Genomic DNA, 19,479 nt, shown 5'->3' on the forward strand with positions numbered 1-19,479 from the left:
ATATATATATATATATATATATATATATATATATATATATATATATATATATAAAAGAAGAAATTAAGAGATAAAACCTGTATTTTTTTTTTTAAATTTTTATTCTCATGGGTGCAAGTAAAAAAAATTAAAAGACCTGGTAATATTAGTGAATTTGAATGTCAAGAGGCTGTGTCTTCTAGATTTGAACATTAAAACCAGGTTGCATTGCAGCTGTGTCCCAGTGAGCTATGCTTTGAGTTTCAAGAAAAAATGCTCATGAGATTTAAGAACCAAAAGAGCTCAGACAAGAAAAGTTTTGCTTCCAGGTGGGAATGCACATCTGTAGTTGTCATTCTTATATACAGATCATACACTTATTTGGTGGATACTTTCTGCAACTCTTGTGCATTTGAATTACCACTTGAAGGTGGTGCATTTTCATGGTTGTAGCAGAATACACAACTTTATACCAGTAATTAAGTTTAGTCTCCTCCATCAGACTCTGCACCCTTCGTATGCTCTTCTGTGCATGCCAATTTTTTGTATTTCTGGTATGTTTAGCAATAATAGTGTTTAAAATATGTGGTGACTTTATAAGCACTGGGTTCCCTGCTGTCTCAAGCTTAGTTTTTCTAACATCCACTGGCTGTTCCAGGACTTTCATGTGCTTAAAGATTCAGGACAGTCCCAGTTGCTTGAAAGGGGATGAGAAATGCAAATGAACTCATGGAGAAGAGTGCTGAGGAGAGATCAGCTTTCACTGAAAAGGCAGTTTGGGCAGGGCTACAAAAACTGAATAATGAACAGATAACAGATATCCATGTTATTCCGGCTTCTTTTCAAATCTCTGCCAGAAGAGCTCAAGTAAACCTAATGTTCTGAACTGTACTTCTGGCACTAAGCCTAGCATAAAGAAGTAGGACGGTGATCTTACCTGGTTAGCAGAGCTACTCTGTCATTTTCCTTTTAAAAACAATTTCCTGGACACCAATGGTGGAATATTTTTAATGAGAAGAAATAGTTACTCACTTTCCCTAGGGATTCATGTGACTGTATTGGGAAATTGGGAGCCTTGATGCAAGAAATATATTTTAAATTTCAGTATTTCTGGTTAAGCAGATTGTTATTTAAAACCAGTCAAGTGGTCTGGCAAGAATTCTGTGTGTGCTGAATGCTATGGGCCTGAGCAGAGGAACAGAGTGCCAATGCAGGGAAAAGTTAATTGTTGGTAAATTACAATAAGAACTCTTTTTTTTTTTTTTTTTCTCTTCACCTGCAGGGGAAAGAAATGTCAAGTGGGAGAAAGTGTATTCCTTTTCTACAAGAAACAACATAGGCGGATGTTCTTTAATGGCTCTATGTGGAGCAGTTGAAAATGCAATGTACTCTGGCTGCTTATCACCACCAGTCGCCAGGGGGTTTGTTGCCCCTCAGCTCAGTCAGGAGAATAGAAAATGTGAACATTATTTAATAAGCTTCAGTGGAAAATCAACCAGATATGTGAAAGCCATTTTCATTAGTTATATAAGGAAGACTGTCTAACTTGAGCACAAAAGTGTATGAAATAGACTCTTTTATTGTTCAGCTCTCTGGAGGAGGATTGCAGAGGTACTGGTGGACAAAAAGCCAGCAGTGTATGCTTGGAGCCTGGAAGGCCATATGGTATGGGACATCCCCTTGGCCATTTGGAGTCAGTTGTCCTGGCTGTGTCCCTTCCCTGTTCCTTGTGTACCCCTAGCTCCTCACTGGCAGGGCAGCGCAAGAAGTAGAAGAGTTCTTGGCTCTGTGTGAGTACTGCCATCCATCAACTAAGACATATCAAAACTGTTTTCATCAAAAATCCAAAACGTGGCATCATACAGGTGTCTGTGAAGAAAATTAACAGTATCCCATGACAATCTGTTTCTTTCTAGAGGTGTAAGATTCCGGAGAGAATTACCGAGTCGTCTGGTGTGTGTGTGAGTACATCAGCTGTTTACACCACTTCAGTGTTTTGCAGCATGTCAGGTCATTTAATCTTTCCTGTTTTATGTATCATACAAAGCGACTGATATATTTAGGTTGGAAACACGGTCAAATCCCAGTGGTTTACTCTGAAAGCATTTATCAGCTGAGCAACTGTAGCTGTCTGAGCATTCCTTTTATCTACCCATATTTCCAGTTGAAATGTGTTGCTTTTCTTTGGAAATTTTGGCTAGGTTCGTTGACCTTATTTATTATGATGTATTGATGATTCTCAGCAACCAGTGCTTTGGGTGTCTCAGCTGATGTGCATTTAGTTGGTGTGCTACCAGAGCTCTGCTGTGTGCTTGAGGCTTTTTGATGCCAGTACTCTAGAGTGGTATTCAATACTCTACAGAAATGAAGCAAAATGGAACAGCATAAAAATTAGGATCATGCTTTTGGAGCAACAGTACTTTTGGGGCAAAGAATATAAAAAAACTGGTTTCCACATAGGCAAAGAAGGAAAGAATCATTTTACAAAGCTGCTTACAATGGGTCCTAAAAAGATCATCAGCTGTCAGTATCCCCATATACTTTACTTGATGATTTATTCATTTTAATGATTTTTATGTACAATTTTCTATTAGGATTTCAAAGATATCGTTATTTTTGCATATCAGCTGATGAAAATGTATAGGCTAAGATTTCTTTACCTGCCAGCACTATTATTTCCTTACAGAACTGGATGGGAACTCCCAGCTCATTCAGTCTTCGTACAATATCATGTAATTGTGTTAACTGCTCAAAACTACCATTTCCATTAGGAAGTTACTCAGAACCTTATTATTTAGATGGATAGATGTTAACACTTAAATTAATTAAAGGTATAAGAATATCTAGGTATTGGGATTACCTTCTGTAGCAGAAATGCAAAATCATGGCCTGATGCAGTGATTGAGCACCTGGTGGGAAGGCAGGGCCAACCGAGAGGAGCTCGGGTGCATACAATGAACCTGAGTGACCAAAAATGGTGGAGCCAGGATCCACCCCTTCCCAAACCTCATTTAACGGTTGGCCTTAGAGGTGAGGGGGTCTTGCTGGAGATCTCTCCTACCTGAGGCCTTCCAAAGGTGAGCAATTTTTTTTCTTTGTTTCTGCATCTACGGCTGCTGTATTTGGGCTTGTTCTCATTTACTGCAGCCAGAGACTTTGCCACCTTGCTATTATTGCTGTGCTTTCCATCACATTATAGTGTTACACCTTCTTAAGGTACAAATTTGTAACTGATCATTTTGCAGAAAATGAACAGCCTTAGTAATCAATAAGCGAAAGCTACTTTATAATAGAAACTGGATATTAAATTCAAGTTAGTATTTGAAGCAACCTTATATAAACTACTTGTTTATAAACAAAATGTATTTTATTAATATATGTATTACAGGCAATGGGTAATAAAATATCTAGTGACATCCTAATTGCTAAGAGAAGAATTGTGAAGTTATAGTTCTTCACGTTTTATTTTTTTTCGTGGGTAGGTACATTAAGTACAGTTTTCAGTAACATCATATCTGTACCTTTCCACAACAATTTCTGTAAGCAGTATGTGGAGGTTGACACTTTACAATGAAGATTTTACCTGAGTTAAAGGTCAGTTTAAGACATTCTCATTTAAATGTTCTAATGTTATATGTTTAGGCTCCTTAATGTTTAAAGATGCATGTATGCATCTGCAGTTAGATCTTAATGACATTGGCTGTCTCACCATAGCAGTTCACTTGCTTTTTCCTGAGTGTGCACAACCAGACAGTTTCTATTTGCTGCTGAAGACTACTTAACCTGTGCTTTCATTAGAAACAAGTAGACACATGAGTTTTTCCTCACTGGTATTTAAAACCATCACAAAGTATGTGAATTTAATTAGTCTAGTGCCAAGATTGGGTCAATTCATCTTGCCTCCAAGTGGAGCCCATTAGCTCAGGCCTGGTTCTGCTGGTTCTGCATATACTTGTCTTCTGCTACTCATGTAGAAGCAGAGCATCATGTAACCCTAATACTGAGGAAACACTTATTTTGTGAGGAAACTATAAACTGTTTTCAAATAGGACTTTTTCTTTAGATAGTGAACTAATTGCACTCTTACAGTATAGTTGCTCAGAACTTTATATGACTTGGTCTTTAAATACTTAAAGACAGTTCTAACTTAAAACAGATTGCTACCAGAGGAGTCTTCTATTATAAGTGAATTTGGAAGTTACAGTGTTTGGTTGTGACTATACTGACAGAGTGTTATAAGAGATTTACCTTTAAGTGTAATTATGAGATTACAGTTGAGTTTCTTTCACTTTTCGCTACTAGAATTTGATATTGGAGCTGTTTAAGACAATATCTGGTACTTGAAGTGCTATTGCATTTTATTCTTACTATTCAGCTAGTATAGTGAAAAACTTCATAAAAATAGTGAAATGTCTCAAAACTACAGGACAGGTACTTTTGGCAGTGCTCCTTGCTGTTCTTATCCACGAATTTCCAGCAGAGGAATGAAGCACAGTACAGCTCTTTGCCCAGTTGTGCAGCCAGGCAGTCCAGTCTGGTCAGAGTTAGGACAGTGCTTCCTGGGCCTGCAGTGCAGTCACTGTTTCCAACATAAATACGACACTGTAAATTTCTGCTGCTTGTATCTGCAAGTTTTGAAAATTCTGATGCATTTAAAATAAGGAAATATTTTGGAAAAGCAGAAATCAAATCCATGAAGTTCATACTTGATTTACTTTTTTTATTGTAAAACTGGGCAATGTTGCATTATAGTAATCTGTACCAAGATTTTTAAAGCTCTTTTGAAAGGCTGAAGTTTCAGTTAGGTGCCTAGAATAATCAGCAAAACGGAACAAAAGTTCACAAATCTTCAAAACAACTAAATATGTATCTACAATTTTAGACCCCCTGAAGCTCTTTAAAAATCTGGGACTTGATTAAACACTTTCATAATATTGAGTGTTAATTTGGCAAATAAATTGTCACCACTGAATTTAGGTCTGGTTTAGGTTTGTAACAAAAAGAACCCAACAAATAACATTCTCAGTGAGATACATGGAGATGAGGCCTTTTAATTCCTTTTCTTAACATAGACTCTTTAACGTTTGTACTGAAAATTCACCTGCAGTACAATGATCTTAAAGCAGACAGATGGAACAGATAGAAAAGTGACTTTTTTCAAAGGCTTCTGTTTCCTGCATATTAACTGTATGAAACAGTTTCGTAAGATGAACTTGCCCAGAACTGGTAAAAGCAAAAGATTTATGGGGTATTTGAGGTCTTAAGGAGTTATGCAAGAATTTTGCCAAGATGGAGGTTGCAGTAAGTGAATGGAAAGTACTCTGAAATTTGTCTGCTCCTAACCACTGCTTTTACGTGTATCTGTATATCAAACACATCAGTGGATTTATCAGTGAAAAAGCATTATTATTTTAAGAGTTTTCATCTAATCTGTGGATTTTAATTGACACAAATTTTACCTACTTTACTGGAAAATAATTATTCTTCATGGCAGCATTTGAATACTGCTCAACTTAGTAAATACTCCAATTTAATAATTTAATATGATTCATCGTGGGGAGAGCAAAGAAATTGAAATAAGTTTCATGTAAATGTCACATGAATTGATTTTTTTTTTCAACTTTTTAATTGCACTCAGAATCTAAAATTAAGGTGCTTTTGTTGTTTAAGTTTTGTAAAACGATTTCAGAGTTATGTATGAAAGGATTTTGAGAGAGAAGATGCAACGTGAATTGGGAACTGTTTAAAAAAAACAGCTCATGATAAAAGATTGTAGGGGGCAGAAGCTAAAATCATGTGTGTGTGAGCTCACCTTATTTCACAAATTAATTATCTGGAAGTAAAAACTAAATGTCTCAGGTGATACAAATTCAAGGAGAGTCATAAACACCAAAACAAGATTGATAGAAAAAAATAACAGAGATGGAAAGCAAAAGGAAGCTGCAAAAGGCTTACTTTTCCAAGGTCCTGCATCAAAGTAGACTTGCACAGTATCTGAATGCTAGATGTTTTAGTTTGTAGGGCAATATGAAGTGGATGTACAGACATTAAAAATAGTGTGAAGTGAGATGTTTCTGTAGGATGTAAAGAAACTTCATAGAACAAAGGAGCAGAGGAAAATGAAGCAGTTTCAGCTTTTAAGAATTCAAACTTGTAGAGGGAGGAGACGTATGATTTTTGTCAACTCTACAGAGAGAAATAGTTGGGAATCTGGGAGTGCAGAATAAAAAACAAAACAAACAAACAAAAAATCAGCAAAACCAGTAAACACCAGGAAGAATTCATTTCACTTACGTTACCTGTTCTAGACAACTGCACTGGAAACAGGAATGTTGCCTTTTGGGGGCACCTATCTTTCTCCATTGATTAACCTGGATCAGATGTGTAATGATGGAATGAGTGATGTTAGGGGAGATTAATCCCATCTCTTGTATAGGAAACTTCCTTTTTGCTGACAATTAAAAGCTTGAAATAAGATATTTTTATTGGGCTTTACAAGTGAAAATCAACCTCAATCTGATCTGTGTAGATTCAAGTAGATTTTGATGTACTATCACACTGAGTGGATAAATAAGCCATGAATTTCTTATGAAGATAATTGTATTTTATAGCATTTTTTTTCTCTTGAATGTGATGATAGCAAGCTATATAATCTGAAAATTTACTGAAGAAATTTTTGGTATTTCTCCCTGCACGTCGAACAAAGGTATTTCAGTTGGTGCTGAGCTTTCATTTCAGAACAAAATGTTTCCTTAGCTTGTGTTCTAAAGTTCTGAAGTCACACTTGAAAGACTGAAAAATCCCAAGGAAATTACAATAAAAACTGTAAACAAAAATGTTGTGATTTAAAATTAATCTTATAATTCTAGGCTTCTGAATGCTTGATGCCATTATTTTTAAGGCTTCCTTCATATAAACATATGGACGGATAATCTTATCAATAGTTGCTGTCAGTTATTTAGGTGCATGAAACAGTTTGTGTACTTTCAGGAGGACGCAGAGAAACAGAGGAAGAGATTGGAGATTCAGTTCATGCGGTCTCTAGCAATGTGATAGCAGTGTCATTCAGCTGAAGTAGCACAGGTGTGCTGGTGTAAAATTGGATCAGCAGCGCTGTGGCTAATCATAGCCTTGGTCTGTGCCTTAATTAAGAAACAGCGTTCGTTCTTCAGCATGAAAATGAACAAGAATATAATTTCTTGTAATAATTTCTCTGTTTTAAAAGAGACCATTTAAAGGCTGAAATGTTTTCATACCTCATTATGCTGTAATCTGCTTGGGAAATATACTGGGAAATACAAGAGTTCAATGAAACAATTTCTTTTGCTAGTGAAAAGAAAAAAGATACTACTGTTACTAGTGAGAAGGAGATGGTGCCTCATTGAAATTAACAAGCTAGTTAGCAATTGAAACGTCTACTTCCTAGCTTTGTTTGAGGTGCTGTCAGGAGTTTGCTGCTTGGCACCCCCTCCAGGGCCTTTTCTCATTAGTTAATTTATGGCATTAGGATCCAGACTCCTTCTGTTTCTTTTGTTTTCCTGGCTGTCACAGTCAGGAAAGATTTGTCTACTAGCTGGGCCCAAAAGATGACCTTATACAATCCTTTATTTGCTGCTTCTTATCATGCTTATCTTCCATGCCAAACTGTCTCAATTCTTATTCAACTTGTAAGGCAACCAGCTAGAACCAGTTTTCTTAACTGTGGTAGTTAAGCTACTGTAATAATAGTATTTGTTAATGCTGCTGTAGGAATACAGAAGTCTTCTTGAGTTTGAATACCTTTGTCTTCGTTAATGAGGTAGGGCTGTTTATTTTATCTTTTGCTATTTTATTGCAGCATAAAGAAAAGCAGAAGGGAAATAAAATGCCATTTAGATCTACATCATTTGGAGAATAAAATAGGGCTAATTAGGCACGTTCAGTGTGCTGATAATCTGGTGGTGTTTGCTGTGTAATAGTGTTTTTACCAACCTGTCATATAACTCAGTTGTTGTAAAATCAGTACAATACCCAAATGCCTTTAGAGAACTGGGAGGAAGTGGCTGCCATTGCTATTAAACTCACTAGTGCTCCTTTCATTTGAAGGCAATTCTCTGTGCTGTCTAACCAATCCATTTTAGAGATCATTTTAAAGAACTGTTTATCAACACAGCTGTTGAGAGTCTTGTACAACGTTAGTCAGCAGTGTGTACACTGCAATCTGCAGGTGTTGAAATAATTTTTCAGTACTTTTCCTTACAGCAGAATGCACGTAAACTCCCAGATTCATCTACGCGTAACTCTGGTCTCTTAAATGAGGTGTCTGGAATAGGAATGCAGTGGCTCTATTCAGTAGGGAGTGAAAGGCATTTGTGAGGGGCTTAAATTTCAGAACGTACATGCCAGCAGCCCTCTGAAAGTTAAATCTTTTAAGAAGGTTAAGATACTGAAGAATTGGTTTCAACAGTCAAGCCTGAATATTAAATTGAAAGCCATGCATTTTCAACTGAGAATTCTTCCTTGTGATTCTAGCCACTATTGAACAGATGGATAGGAATAAGTGATAGAGCAGGGAGATGGGTTTCTTCCTGATCTTTTAGATGACTCACTTAAGGTGTTGGTGATAACCATTAATGTAGAATGTCTCCAGTTTGTTCTAATGCTCAGTGGAATTTGAGGAACTTTGACAATTAAGTCAGACTTTGGAGGAATCCATATTCCACTGTCAGACCAAATATGACATAATACAAGACAGGTGGATTTAGTAAGTAAATTCATTGCTAAGGCTAGAAGTTTTTTAAATCACAAAGACTGGGTGTTCTAATGCTTATCTTTTGTTTTGCTGTTGGAATCAAATACAGAGATGTGATCACTAATTTGACTTAGTTGAAGAGTTGCCTGAGATAATTACTGGTCATTCTAAAGCCACAGGCAAAATTAACATTTTCCTTGTAGTGTTAAGTCTGTTTCCTGAGGAGGTTTAATAAAAAAAAAAAAGTTTGTAGTTGGATTTCAGTTACCATTTGTGGAGAGAAGGATTCTGCTTAGTATGCTGCAACTATTTGTTTCATAGAAAAAGTCATCAAAAATAACAAATATTTACAATGTAATCTAAGGTCAAACAGTACCTGTATTTAAGTGTAGACTATGACTTCTTGTCTGCTTGTATTCTGGAATATGATGTCATTACTGTCTTTTGCCACATGTTTATCCAGAAATGTATCCAGACCATGTTTTGCATTTGTGACTCTTCACAGCTTCTATATTTGTGTCCAATTCTGGGCTCCCCAGTTCAGAAAAGACAGGGATCTCCTAGGAGTCCAGTGGAGGGCCACAAAGATATTAAAGGGCCTGGAGCATCTCCCACATGAGGAAAGACTGAGTAATCTCGGGAAAAGAAGATTGTGGAGGATCTGATTTAATGTTTATAAATATCTGAAGGGAGATGGGAAGCAAATGGATGAGACAGGTTCTTCTGGGTGGTGTGTAATGATAGGACGAGGAGTAACGGCCTGAAAGCTGACATAGGATGTTCTGTACAAACATGCACTTCTTTGCACAAGTACTTCTTTGTGGTAAGGATGACAGCAGTGGAGCAGGTTGCCAAGAGAGGTTGTGAAGTCTTCTATGGAGATATTCAAGACTGTACAACCAATTGCAGGGTGCCTGCTTTAGCAGTGGGTTTGGACTCGATCTATTGAGGTCCCTTCCAACCCCTGTGATTCTATGATTTATTTTGTTATTGCCAAGGAGGAAGTTAACTTTGCACAAGATGTATTTGTTTGCTTTCATTTATGGATAACTGAAATGGAATAAGTTATTCAGTGTATGAACAGCACAGAAATGGTTAAATGCATCCAAGCAAATTCAGTAATCCAGGAAAAACATTCAGGCTTTATACAACACAGACTCCAGACTCTTGCCTCTGTAGGTCCTCAGCACTTGATAATGCTAAAGGCAATGTGGCAGAAGGTGCTGCTGGAATTAAGGAGAGATGAATTGAACTACTAATGTGGAGTTGGTCAGCTTGAGGAGAGGTTCTGTATAAAGGATTAAACATGATGTAGGAGATAATAACTTTTCAAGGGGAAAAAAAAAACCAAAACATTCTCTAAAACTGTTCTAAAAAAAAAAAAAATCTCACAGTATTGTCTTCTTTCCCTGTAAGGATTTGCAGTTTGTAATTATCCCTTCTGTTGCTAGTGGGGGAAAAATGGCAAAAATATTTAATAGCAGTGTAATTCTTTTGATAAATATAGCAACTGAATTTGTAACACTGTTGTTTACTAGATTCTATTATCTCCTGTTGCTCTTCTTCATGTATAGGTGATATATGCCCTGAACATTAAGAATGATGAACATGAAGATAGTATACAGGCTCTGAGAGAAGCTCATGAAGAAGAAGTTCAGCACATTCTTGCTGAGATGAAGGAAACAATTCTCCAGTACAAAAGTAAAGTTGAAGAAGAACAGTTGCTAGAGGAAACGCATTCAAGCCCTTGAAACTGCAGTAGAACAACACAGGAAACTAAAGGAAGAAGCCTTGGCAGAGTTAACATTGTGCAAGAAGCAGGTGAAAGAGAGGGAACCAAGAGCAGAAGTAAAAGTCACACATGTGGCCCTTTCCATAGACACAATAGATACCAATGCAGACTTTGAAAACAAACTTCCTCATTTAAATGAGGAGACCAATGGGCAACTAAATGAATGCAAGCTATCGAGGAGAGAAAATTTAGATGAAGATATTTTAGCTGAAAATTTCAGCATGGAAGGACAAGTTCTAGTAAATGAAATGGAAAACCTGAGGAGTGAGAACCAAGGAGCAATTAAAGAATGTACTCAGAAAACAAACCAACTGCGAGCCTCCTGTGAGAGGGGAAGAGAGTCTTCAAAAAAGTCTACACAGCAATCTATGATAGAAACAAAGGATCATCATCAGCAAAGAGAAATGGAGCAAAGGAATTGCTCAGAGGCTGAGAAAGGTTTTTGGATGCAGCAGGTGAAGAAACTGGAGGCAGACCTAGAGGAGAAAAGCCAGAAGATAAATGAGAGGAAGAAACATTCCCAGAAGCTGAAAGAAAGAATACAGGTAAAGTACAAGACTGCGATCCTTATCTCTGCCTATGAAAGTGCAAAAATCTCATTTATTAACTTTTAGTACAAATTGTCAGGAAATTCAAGGAATTATGGCCTGCTACACATTTAGGATAATTATAGGCATATTTTAGATGTTAACTCTTTGATGGGTGTTCACCTTACAGTGATGCCTGCTGAGGGAATAGCTCCATGTTACAAATATTCTGGCAGCAGAGTTAATTTAAGTGTATGGAGAGAAAAAGATTATTTTTAACAACCTCTTTTGGTGAAAGATCATTATAATGGAACTGCACCAAAAGAGAAAACGATTATTTCAGATGACAAAAAAAATGAATGTATATAATCAAGCACAATACGTGTTTTAGGATTTTGAAGTGTAGCTTAAGGGAATACAGTAGGAAATTCTGGGATCAAAAAAATGTGGAGGAAGATCTAAGTGTAGTCAAAGAGGAATATGCTTCAGCAGAAGGAAATCCTGCAAAAAGCAGGTAAAATGCTCATTAATGTCATTCTGAATTATTTCCCTTGTTAGTCATTCACATTGGAAACTCCACAAGTTAGTTATGCTATTTGAAATGCAAATGTTGCTTCTGTGGAAGGTTGGGAAGCTCTATTGAATTCCCAGAGCAAAGCTGCAAATGAAGTAGATGAACGAAAGCATCAAATAATACAACTGCAGCAAATGACTTCTACCTAACAAAGCCAAAACAAGAGAGGCTCTGAACATGTGAGAGCTTAATCAGGTGGTTTGCTCTTAAACATTCAAAGGCACAGCATGCAAAAATATACTGAAATCAATGTCATTTTTCTTGCAGTGTTCTTTCTGTTTTTGGGTTATTCTATGGAAATCAGTCTTGTGGGATTCTTAGACCTCTGGCCTCATTCAAAGGAACACTGACTCATATTCATAACTTCAAGAGTTGCTCAGTGATAGCAGAGAAACTGTTGATATCCTTAAAGTGAAATTGATCTACACCAGGATAGCATCCAACTTCTGTAACTAAAAAGTGGAAGGAAACAAGTCAGACTTTCTCGGTTGAGGTTAAATTGAAATGCAAACTTTTAAAATTATTTTTTAGTAGAGAACAGAGTCTGTTCTTCTGAAAAGCTAAACAGAAATAGTAGCAGAAATAGTCAGTGCAGTGAGGACTGTTTGTATCCTCAGAGTTCCCTCTGTACAATGTCTTTCCCTGTTGATTGTCCAGACAAATCTTTTCTGTATGTATATGTGTAGATAGGTACAGAAATAGATATTTAATTCCTGGAAATCAGTTAATGCTAGCACTGTGTAAAATTAGAATTGCTATTGGAAATGTAACAAAAAACCAAATCACCCTCTGTGCTTTTCCAAGGAACTGAAGTTGTCCTTGATGAAGCCTCCAAACTTGAAAATGAGACACACACCCAAAGCCGAAGCAAAATAACAAACAAACAAAAAACACACAACAAAAAAACAACCAGACCTAGACTGATGATGAGTCATACAACCCTGAATGGTTATAGTTCAATATTGTTTATTAAAATACAGTACTTTTCAACAGAGAATATCCACTGAAATAGAGTATTCCCTACAAAATGGGTGACAGTCCCCAGAATTCTACTTTAGTTTCACCAAGTTATATAACTAATGTGATTTATAAATTATGGAAGCTGTAGTTAATTAAAAAGAAGGTATGAATTAAAAGACACAAAGAACTTGCATTGTAAAGGTGACTATCAGTTCCATAAGGAAAAGATTTGTCTGAAGGAATGGCTGTTAAATGGGTTGGAAGATTCGTAATGAAGCATATGAAGGTAATCAAGTTAATCTAAAACTTCAAGCAAGCTGAAAAAAGCAGGAGGTAGAAGTGTTCTATTTATAGATGCTCTAATTCATCTGTTTTTAATCTTATTGGTCACAGTGACATCATTTGATATATCCTCTCTGGAGGCATTTTGAATCATAAAATGCAAGGATTTTCTTGCTGTGGTCTTACTGAGAGGAAAAGAAAAAAAATTGAGGGGAAAAAACATCAAGCTGATGTGTTTCTGCATAAAGCTGCAGAGGGAGGAAGGTGACTTTATCCTTGATGTGACAAACTGCCTTCTTAGCAACACTTAGAATTACATGCTTTTCATGTGACAGCTGGAGTGATTATGTGAGTTCCCTCCTGAAGAAATATGTATTGTGGGTGTATTCCAATTTCTGACTTAAATTTCCATGGATCTCTGCTATGAAATATTCAAATGCTTAAATTTAATAAAAATTTGGCATTGTTTAGGCTGAGAAGCTAGTTCTATAAAGTGTTAGTAAATGGATTTGGAATGCAGGTGTTCTTAGTGACATGACCACTAGTTACAAATGAAAACATAAGTGTGTATGCATGACCTTATTTAAGTCGCAAAGAATGACTGTCTGTGGATTCAGACAAGTATTCTGAGCAGTGCCCTCTCTCAATGTGTTGTAAGTGGCTGAGCTTTAATTTTTCTTATTGGTACACATTAGCAACAATTGACTTAAGACATTCTTCAGAGAATTCCACCTTCGTGAGAAGTGCTCACTGTGATAAATTCTGTTATCTTACCTAGCAGCATGAGTCCTTTGTAGATTTGCAGTCTGTAATGTTTCTGTGTAGTAGGAACACCAGTGGGGGCAGAAATGCATTAAAATGTAGGAAAACGTGTTTAATTTTAGGCATGTGTTTTAATGTGCAGTGATACTCACACCTCAGTGTGTGTCTAGTTTGGCAAACTGCTTAGACTGTAAATTAAGGCCAAATCTATTCTTCATCTCCTACTGTATTTTGTGTGATGTGTTTCTCAGGATCTTATTAGACAAAAGAAATAAACATATGTTTTAGAGCAGATTGTAGAACTTAACAATCAGGCTGGCCAAGTGTTCTATAGACCTCTACTGTTGCTTTTTGTTTTTCTCAGTTTTAATGCTGCTGTACTGTTCCAAGTTCAACAAGTTCTGAAGTCATGGAAGATGTCCTGTCACTGAATGCTGTGTTTTGTAGTCCCTTTCAGATTCTGGAGGCTAGGAATTGTGTTAAGTGCTCTTCAGAAGAATTCATTTGTTTATGAAACTGCTGAAGTTTGTGCATTTATGCAGTACCATTTCTCAAAAAAGAATCTATGAGAGTAAATTATTTTATCTGGTTGTGAGAGATCTGTGTGTGTGAATATACAGTGTTTTAAGGAACATAGTTGCACTATCAAGTATAAGCCTTAGTAAAAGTACTTTGTTACATGCAGTATTGTTTTATGAGGATGGGTTTGTACAAAGTATTCTTTAAATGATGTGACAAGCTCTTCACACAAGTCAGATCAAACTTAAATGCTGATTATTTCATAATATAGTTTTTTTTTTAAAGGCATACCAGTAGATGTTTATTACTTCTAGGCAACAATATTATTGCTTATAATCATCTCTTCTTAGAGCATTGCAGAAAGTTACTAAGGAAATCTTGAGTAAATTGTGTACTCTTCTTCTTTGTTTCTGGACTTAAGGAACTCCAGATGCAGCTAGAGGAATTTAAAAGAAAATCTGAGTGTGAAATAAAGCAACTAGAGAAAGAAAAAGAAGCCCTAACTGGGAAACTTCAAAACTCTTCACTTGAGGTAAGTTTAGTCATAAATATAAATTAGTAATAAAAGGGCTTTTCATTTTTTCTTCTGAAAGATTCTTGATTACATATGTAACAGGTTGCCCAGAGATGTAATGGATGCCCCATCCTTGAAGATATTCAAGGTCAGGCTGGACCACGCTCTGAGGAATCTGATCCAGCTGTAGATGTCCCTGTTCACAACAGGGAAGTTGGACTAGATGGCCTTTATGGGTCCCTTCCAACTCAAACAATTCTATAATTCTGTGCAATCGTATTTGCTGTCATTGTCATTCAAGAAAATACGCGAGGTAGAAATAACAAAAAACACTGCTCCTTAATGTCTATGAAGATTTTTGACATGCCTATTTATTTTGATAAATTTCATAATGTACCACTCTTTGGTGTTATGTTATGGCTTTATGCTAAGGAATTTGGCTCTATCTGTGTTGGATGGTGACTCTGTCTACATATGGAGCTATGTGGATTTGAAATCATCTTCTGTTTGTTTTTGTTTGTGTATATAGACATGTAAAAGGGCTTTCTTGTTTGCTTGCTTCCTTAAGCAAGAAAATTGAATGGTAAAAAAGATTGAGTGGCTCATTATTTTTGCTCTGCCTGCCTGATGAAGTAGCTGATTGGGTGACTGAAGCAGGTTAGAGCATGCAGTAGTTTATATATTAGCAATTATTTGTGTCTATGTTCTCAAGATCAAAAATGAAGTAGAGAAAGCATTGTGACTTCAAAGTAACTTTTAGGATTATGTACCTTATGTACTATTCTCTGTTCCAGTTATATCTAAGTTGCAACAGAAATCTGCTAACATGTATTAATCTGGAAATGAGTACCTGAAGTGTTTTGCTATTAGATTATCCACCTGTCTGTATAGTTAGTTGCAGGCCAAGCAATGCAAATTTTCCAGACTACATTATCTGACAAAATATTTGTACAACAAAATGTCATGATTTGAAAAGCCATGCTTGTAGGTTAGATAATTTTCTGTAAAAAATAAAACAAAATAGAACCCCTGTAAAGCAACTGCTTAACTAGTTAAAGAGTGCTTTCACCATGAAAGTTTTTCTACTTCTTCCTGCCAATCTGGGTTTTAAAAGGTAAAAATATTACCAAAGAAAATCAGAATATTCCCAAATACACAAAATCCTGTTTAGTTTAAAGTAATGGACAGCAACAGCAATTAGGCAGCTGACACTGCTGAGCAAGTGAATTAGAGATAACCACTATTGTTGTGACTGACTGACTGTGATTTCCATCACTTTGTATCTTCACTGCTCCTAAGCAGTTCCAGGAAGTTCAGATTTTTTTCTCAGCTGGCTTTTGTAATTTCTGAGTGACTATAATAAGACCTCTTTCGGTGCTCAAAGACAGAGAAAGGACAGATAGACCCATCAGGGGCCTAAGCAAGACGTTGTCTCCCACCTGTTTTCACTTTCCCTTTCCTTTTATACTGCTTGATGTGTGGTATATTTCAGCAATCACGGCATGTGTTGTGGTCATTTACTATATAACATCTGCTTTTCTCCCCATTCAGCTGTGATAGTTCTGAATTAAATATAGTACTCTACATGTTCTGGTATTAAACAGTTGCATTCTGACAGTCTATCCATTACTCAGTGTTACAAATGCAGAATGTAAATGTAGTTCTTAATGTTCTAAATTTCTGATTAAATCCTGGTTTTAGGTTTTATTACACATCTCTGCATGTCACTGTTTTCTACAGCGCTTTTCATAGGGAGAATTTCAGGTCATTCCAACTTGTGTTGGCCTATCCAAGTGACTTCCTTGCATCTAATACAACATGCAGGTTCTTAGAAATCAGTCATCTTTATTCTTTTCTAAACTTCCCTTAAGGCAAAAAAATACCCTAGTCTATTCAAAGCTGAAAACTTATCATGGTATGCTGGCATATATAGTGCCTGAAAGTTGTACTGATTTGAGGTATAAGGGAAAGAGATGGGTACTGTCCAACCTGATAATATTGCGTAAATTTATGCACATATATTCCATTGGAAGGCCTCAAAGAAATCAAAAGGCTTATTTCTTGAAATAATTATTGTTCAGGTTTTGCAAATGCAAAAAGTAAAGCAGCGAGCCATCAAATTACTTTTCTTGAAGTCACTAATTCAGACCAGAACAATAGGAGAGGAAGCCTGTTTCCTATCTGCTAGTCCTGTGATACTGTGAGTTCATAGTAGATGCAAGGGGTGCTGAGAAAATATTGTTGCTAACTACGTAAAGCAAGTAATATAGTGTACATCATATTGTATGTTACATTAACAACATCATGTGAGTGTGAACAGATGCACTAAAAAACAATTCAGTGCATCTTGCAGTCTAACAGTGGGGTGAAAATGGAAATGGTTCCTCTGAAGCAAAACTTTGCATTGTTGTTGGTATTCTTTTTATTACTTTCTGAACCAATTACTTAGAGATATTGCCTCTAAGCAATTGAAATTACTTCAGCAGAGAAATGAAGTAGTTTCAACTTACAGTACTTTCCTTTTATAGATATTTGGCTATTCACAGCCAACAAACAACCATTTACTATATCACATTATGTTTCACTGAGGGCATGATTCCCAGCTGGGAAATTTGCAGTGGCTCAGCCCAGAGTTTCCGCCTCAGAGACTAGGCAATGTGCTGTTACTAATCCAGTTCTAACCTGGATGATATTTCACATCTAAAAATAGCTTTCTTAGCAGCATAAGGCATATTGTTGGTTGGGCTGCCATAGCTAGAGTACTGTGCAGAGTAGACAGAATCATGATAATTAGTTTTCTCTGGAGACTCACTTCAAAATGCAGTATTTCCGTATCACTGACTTTTTTTTTTCCTTGATAAATAAGCCAGATTTGCACCTATTTGGTGCCTTGGAAGGAAAGATACAAAGTCCCATGTGGACTGAATGCTAATTAATTGGAGTCCTCCAATCCCTTACTTCTGCACTACAGGGTCTGTTCAACAACTGTAAAGAGACATTCTGGAATTACAAGGTACAAGGTATAAAATAGAAGGGCAGGATTCATCAGAACCTTGGTGGCAGGCTTGTGAGTATCATCAAATAATTATAGCAGCTGTAGAGGTGTGCCTGTTGTGCATGCTCCTGTCCCTCCAGTCAGGACTTGCCATAAATCTTGGAAAGCAGTTAACTGAAGTTAACTGAGGTAACTGAAATAAGCCTTAAGACAGCAGTAAAATAGCATTTTGTTATTATGTTGTTACTACTTCTACTGTGTTACTGTTTTGATGTAATAGCACCATAATATGAGTAAAACTGAGTAGAATTTGAGTGCCTTATTTTGTCTGTCTGAACAAACTATCAAATCTGGTGACTCTTCTATAATAAATCAAAAGACAGTTTTAAGTCTTTTATATGAATTCATACTCTAGCAATGTATTGAAATCTTTCTACTTAAAAGATACGGTAAGTCAAAATATTCTCTCTGATTCCAACTTTAGATCTTTTTTTTTTGAGAGTTCATGCATAGATACTAGAAATACAAGAAGGAGAGAACTGGTAGAGTAAGGCTTCGAATACTCATAGAATCTGGAAGCGCAGAACTGAAATAAGCAAAGAAGTCAGAGGGCGAACATGCACAGCCATATATTTGCCCAGTATTTTTGCCCATTAGCTATTAGACTTTAAGATGCTTCAATAGAATCAAGACACACAGTAATTATGGTTATAAAATAATTAAAACTGAATAACTTGAAATATTTTGAACCTTTTGTCTTCTATTGATAGTTAATGATTTTCCTTTTGCTTGGAAGACAGTGAGAGGCAAAATGAGATGTCATTTGGTTAAATCTCATGATTTACAGTTTACTTTGTGGAAAATCATAAACAAAAGTTGCAGCAGCGCAGCAGCTCTGTAAGTGACTCTGGCATCTGCTTGTTCTTGGTGTACATCCAGCCCACAGACAGATCTCATCATATAGACACAAAGACAATGTTTTTCTTTAAGATTAATGTTAATCAATTCTTCTCTTGTTTATTCAGACAACTAGTAGAATGACACAAAGGAAAAAGCCAACAAACAGGTGTAAGATTAGTTAGCTTAAAATTGCAGTCAGGGACAGCTGAAGCTTGATTGTTTTTGTTTTTGTTTTTTTTTTTTCAAATTTGCCAATTCAAAACAGGTAGGAAATTTAAAATGCCAAGTGGGTTTGAATCTGTTTGGGAGATGGTAAAACTTTTATTTTCTGGCATTTAAAAAAGAACAAGAAAAAGACATGATTCACGTGACACTTGGTGAAGGAATGTTTGTTTTCTTTTTGTCTACCAACCTAGTATCCCCATGAAGTGTGGGGGAGTTGGGCATCGTGTTTTTTGTTTTTTTCCCTTCTACCAGCTTTCTCTCCATTTTAAAGAGTTCCCTTTTCACTGGGTTATAAGATTGTGTCTCGTGTTGCCATTTCTTCATTTGTGTGTTAAGTTGTCATTGAACAACCTAGGCCTCCATCTCTTGGGTAAGTGTCCCAGTTACTTTCAGCATACATGCACATGCTCTCTTGCCCTTATTTTTTCTTTTGCCTCCATGCTGGCTTTCTCTGTTACTCACAACAGAACCAACACTGCTGTCTTTTATTTCCTTGTGTGCTGTGAATAAAGTCATTTGTCTCCATGTAAGTGGTGAAATAATTTAATTTTGCAATATGTTGAATTCAGTCTGAAGGGAATGTGTTTTAAACTTTTCATTTTGACTTGTACGTTCAAAAACACTTCCTTTGGCCTGATTCAACTCAAGAAGTTTTATCGATTGCTGGGTTTTTCCACCAAGAAGAAAAAAGCTTCCCAAGTTTGCCAAAGAGGTGGTTT

General features: G+C 36.4%; 1 protein-coding gene across 1 annotated transcript in view; it reads left to right on the forward strand.

Annotated features, from left to right (window-relative positions):
- Positions 1-19,479, forward strand: part of FAM184B (family with sequence similarity 184 member B) — a 36,016-nt gene that overhangs the window by 3,706 nt on the left and 12,831 nt on the right. Inside the window, 3 exon segments of the mRNA XM_031553178.1 lie at positions 10,285-10,440; positions 10,442-11,047; positions 14,548-14,658. Of these exon segments, the coding sequence (XP_031409038.1) occupies positions 10,285-10,440; positions 10,442-11,047; positions 14,548-14,658 (873 nt within the window).

This window comes from Meleagris gallopavo, chromosome 4 (genome assembly GCF_000146605.3).
Source record: "Meleagris gallopavo isolate NT-WF06-2002-E0010 breed Aviagen turkey brand Nicholas breeding stock chromosome 4, Turkey_5.1, whole genome shotgun sequence".
Lineage (NCBI taxonomy): Eukaryota > Metazoa > Chordata > Aves > Galliformes > Phasianidae > Meleagris > Meleagris gallopavo.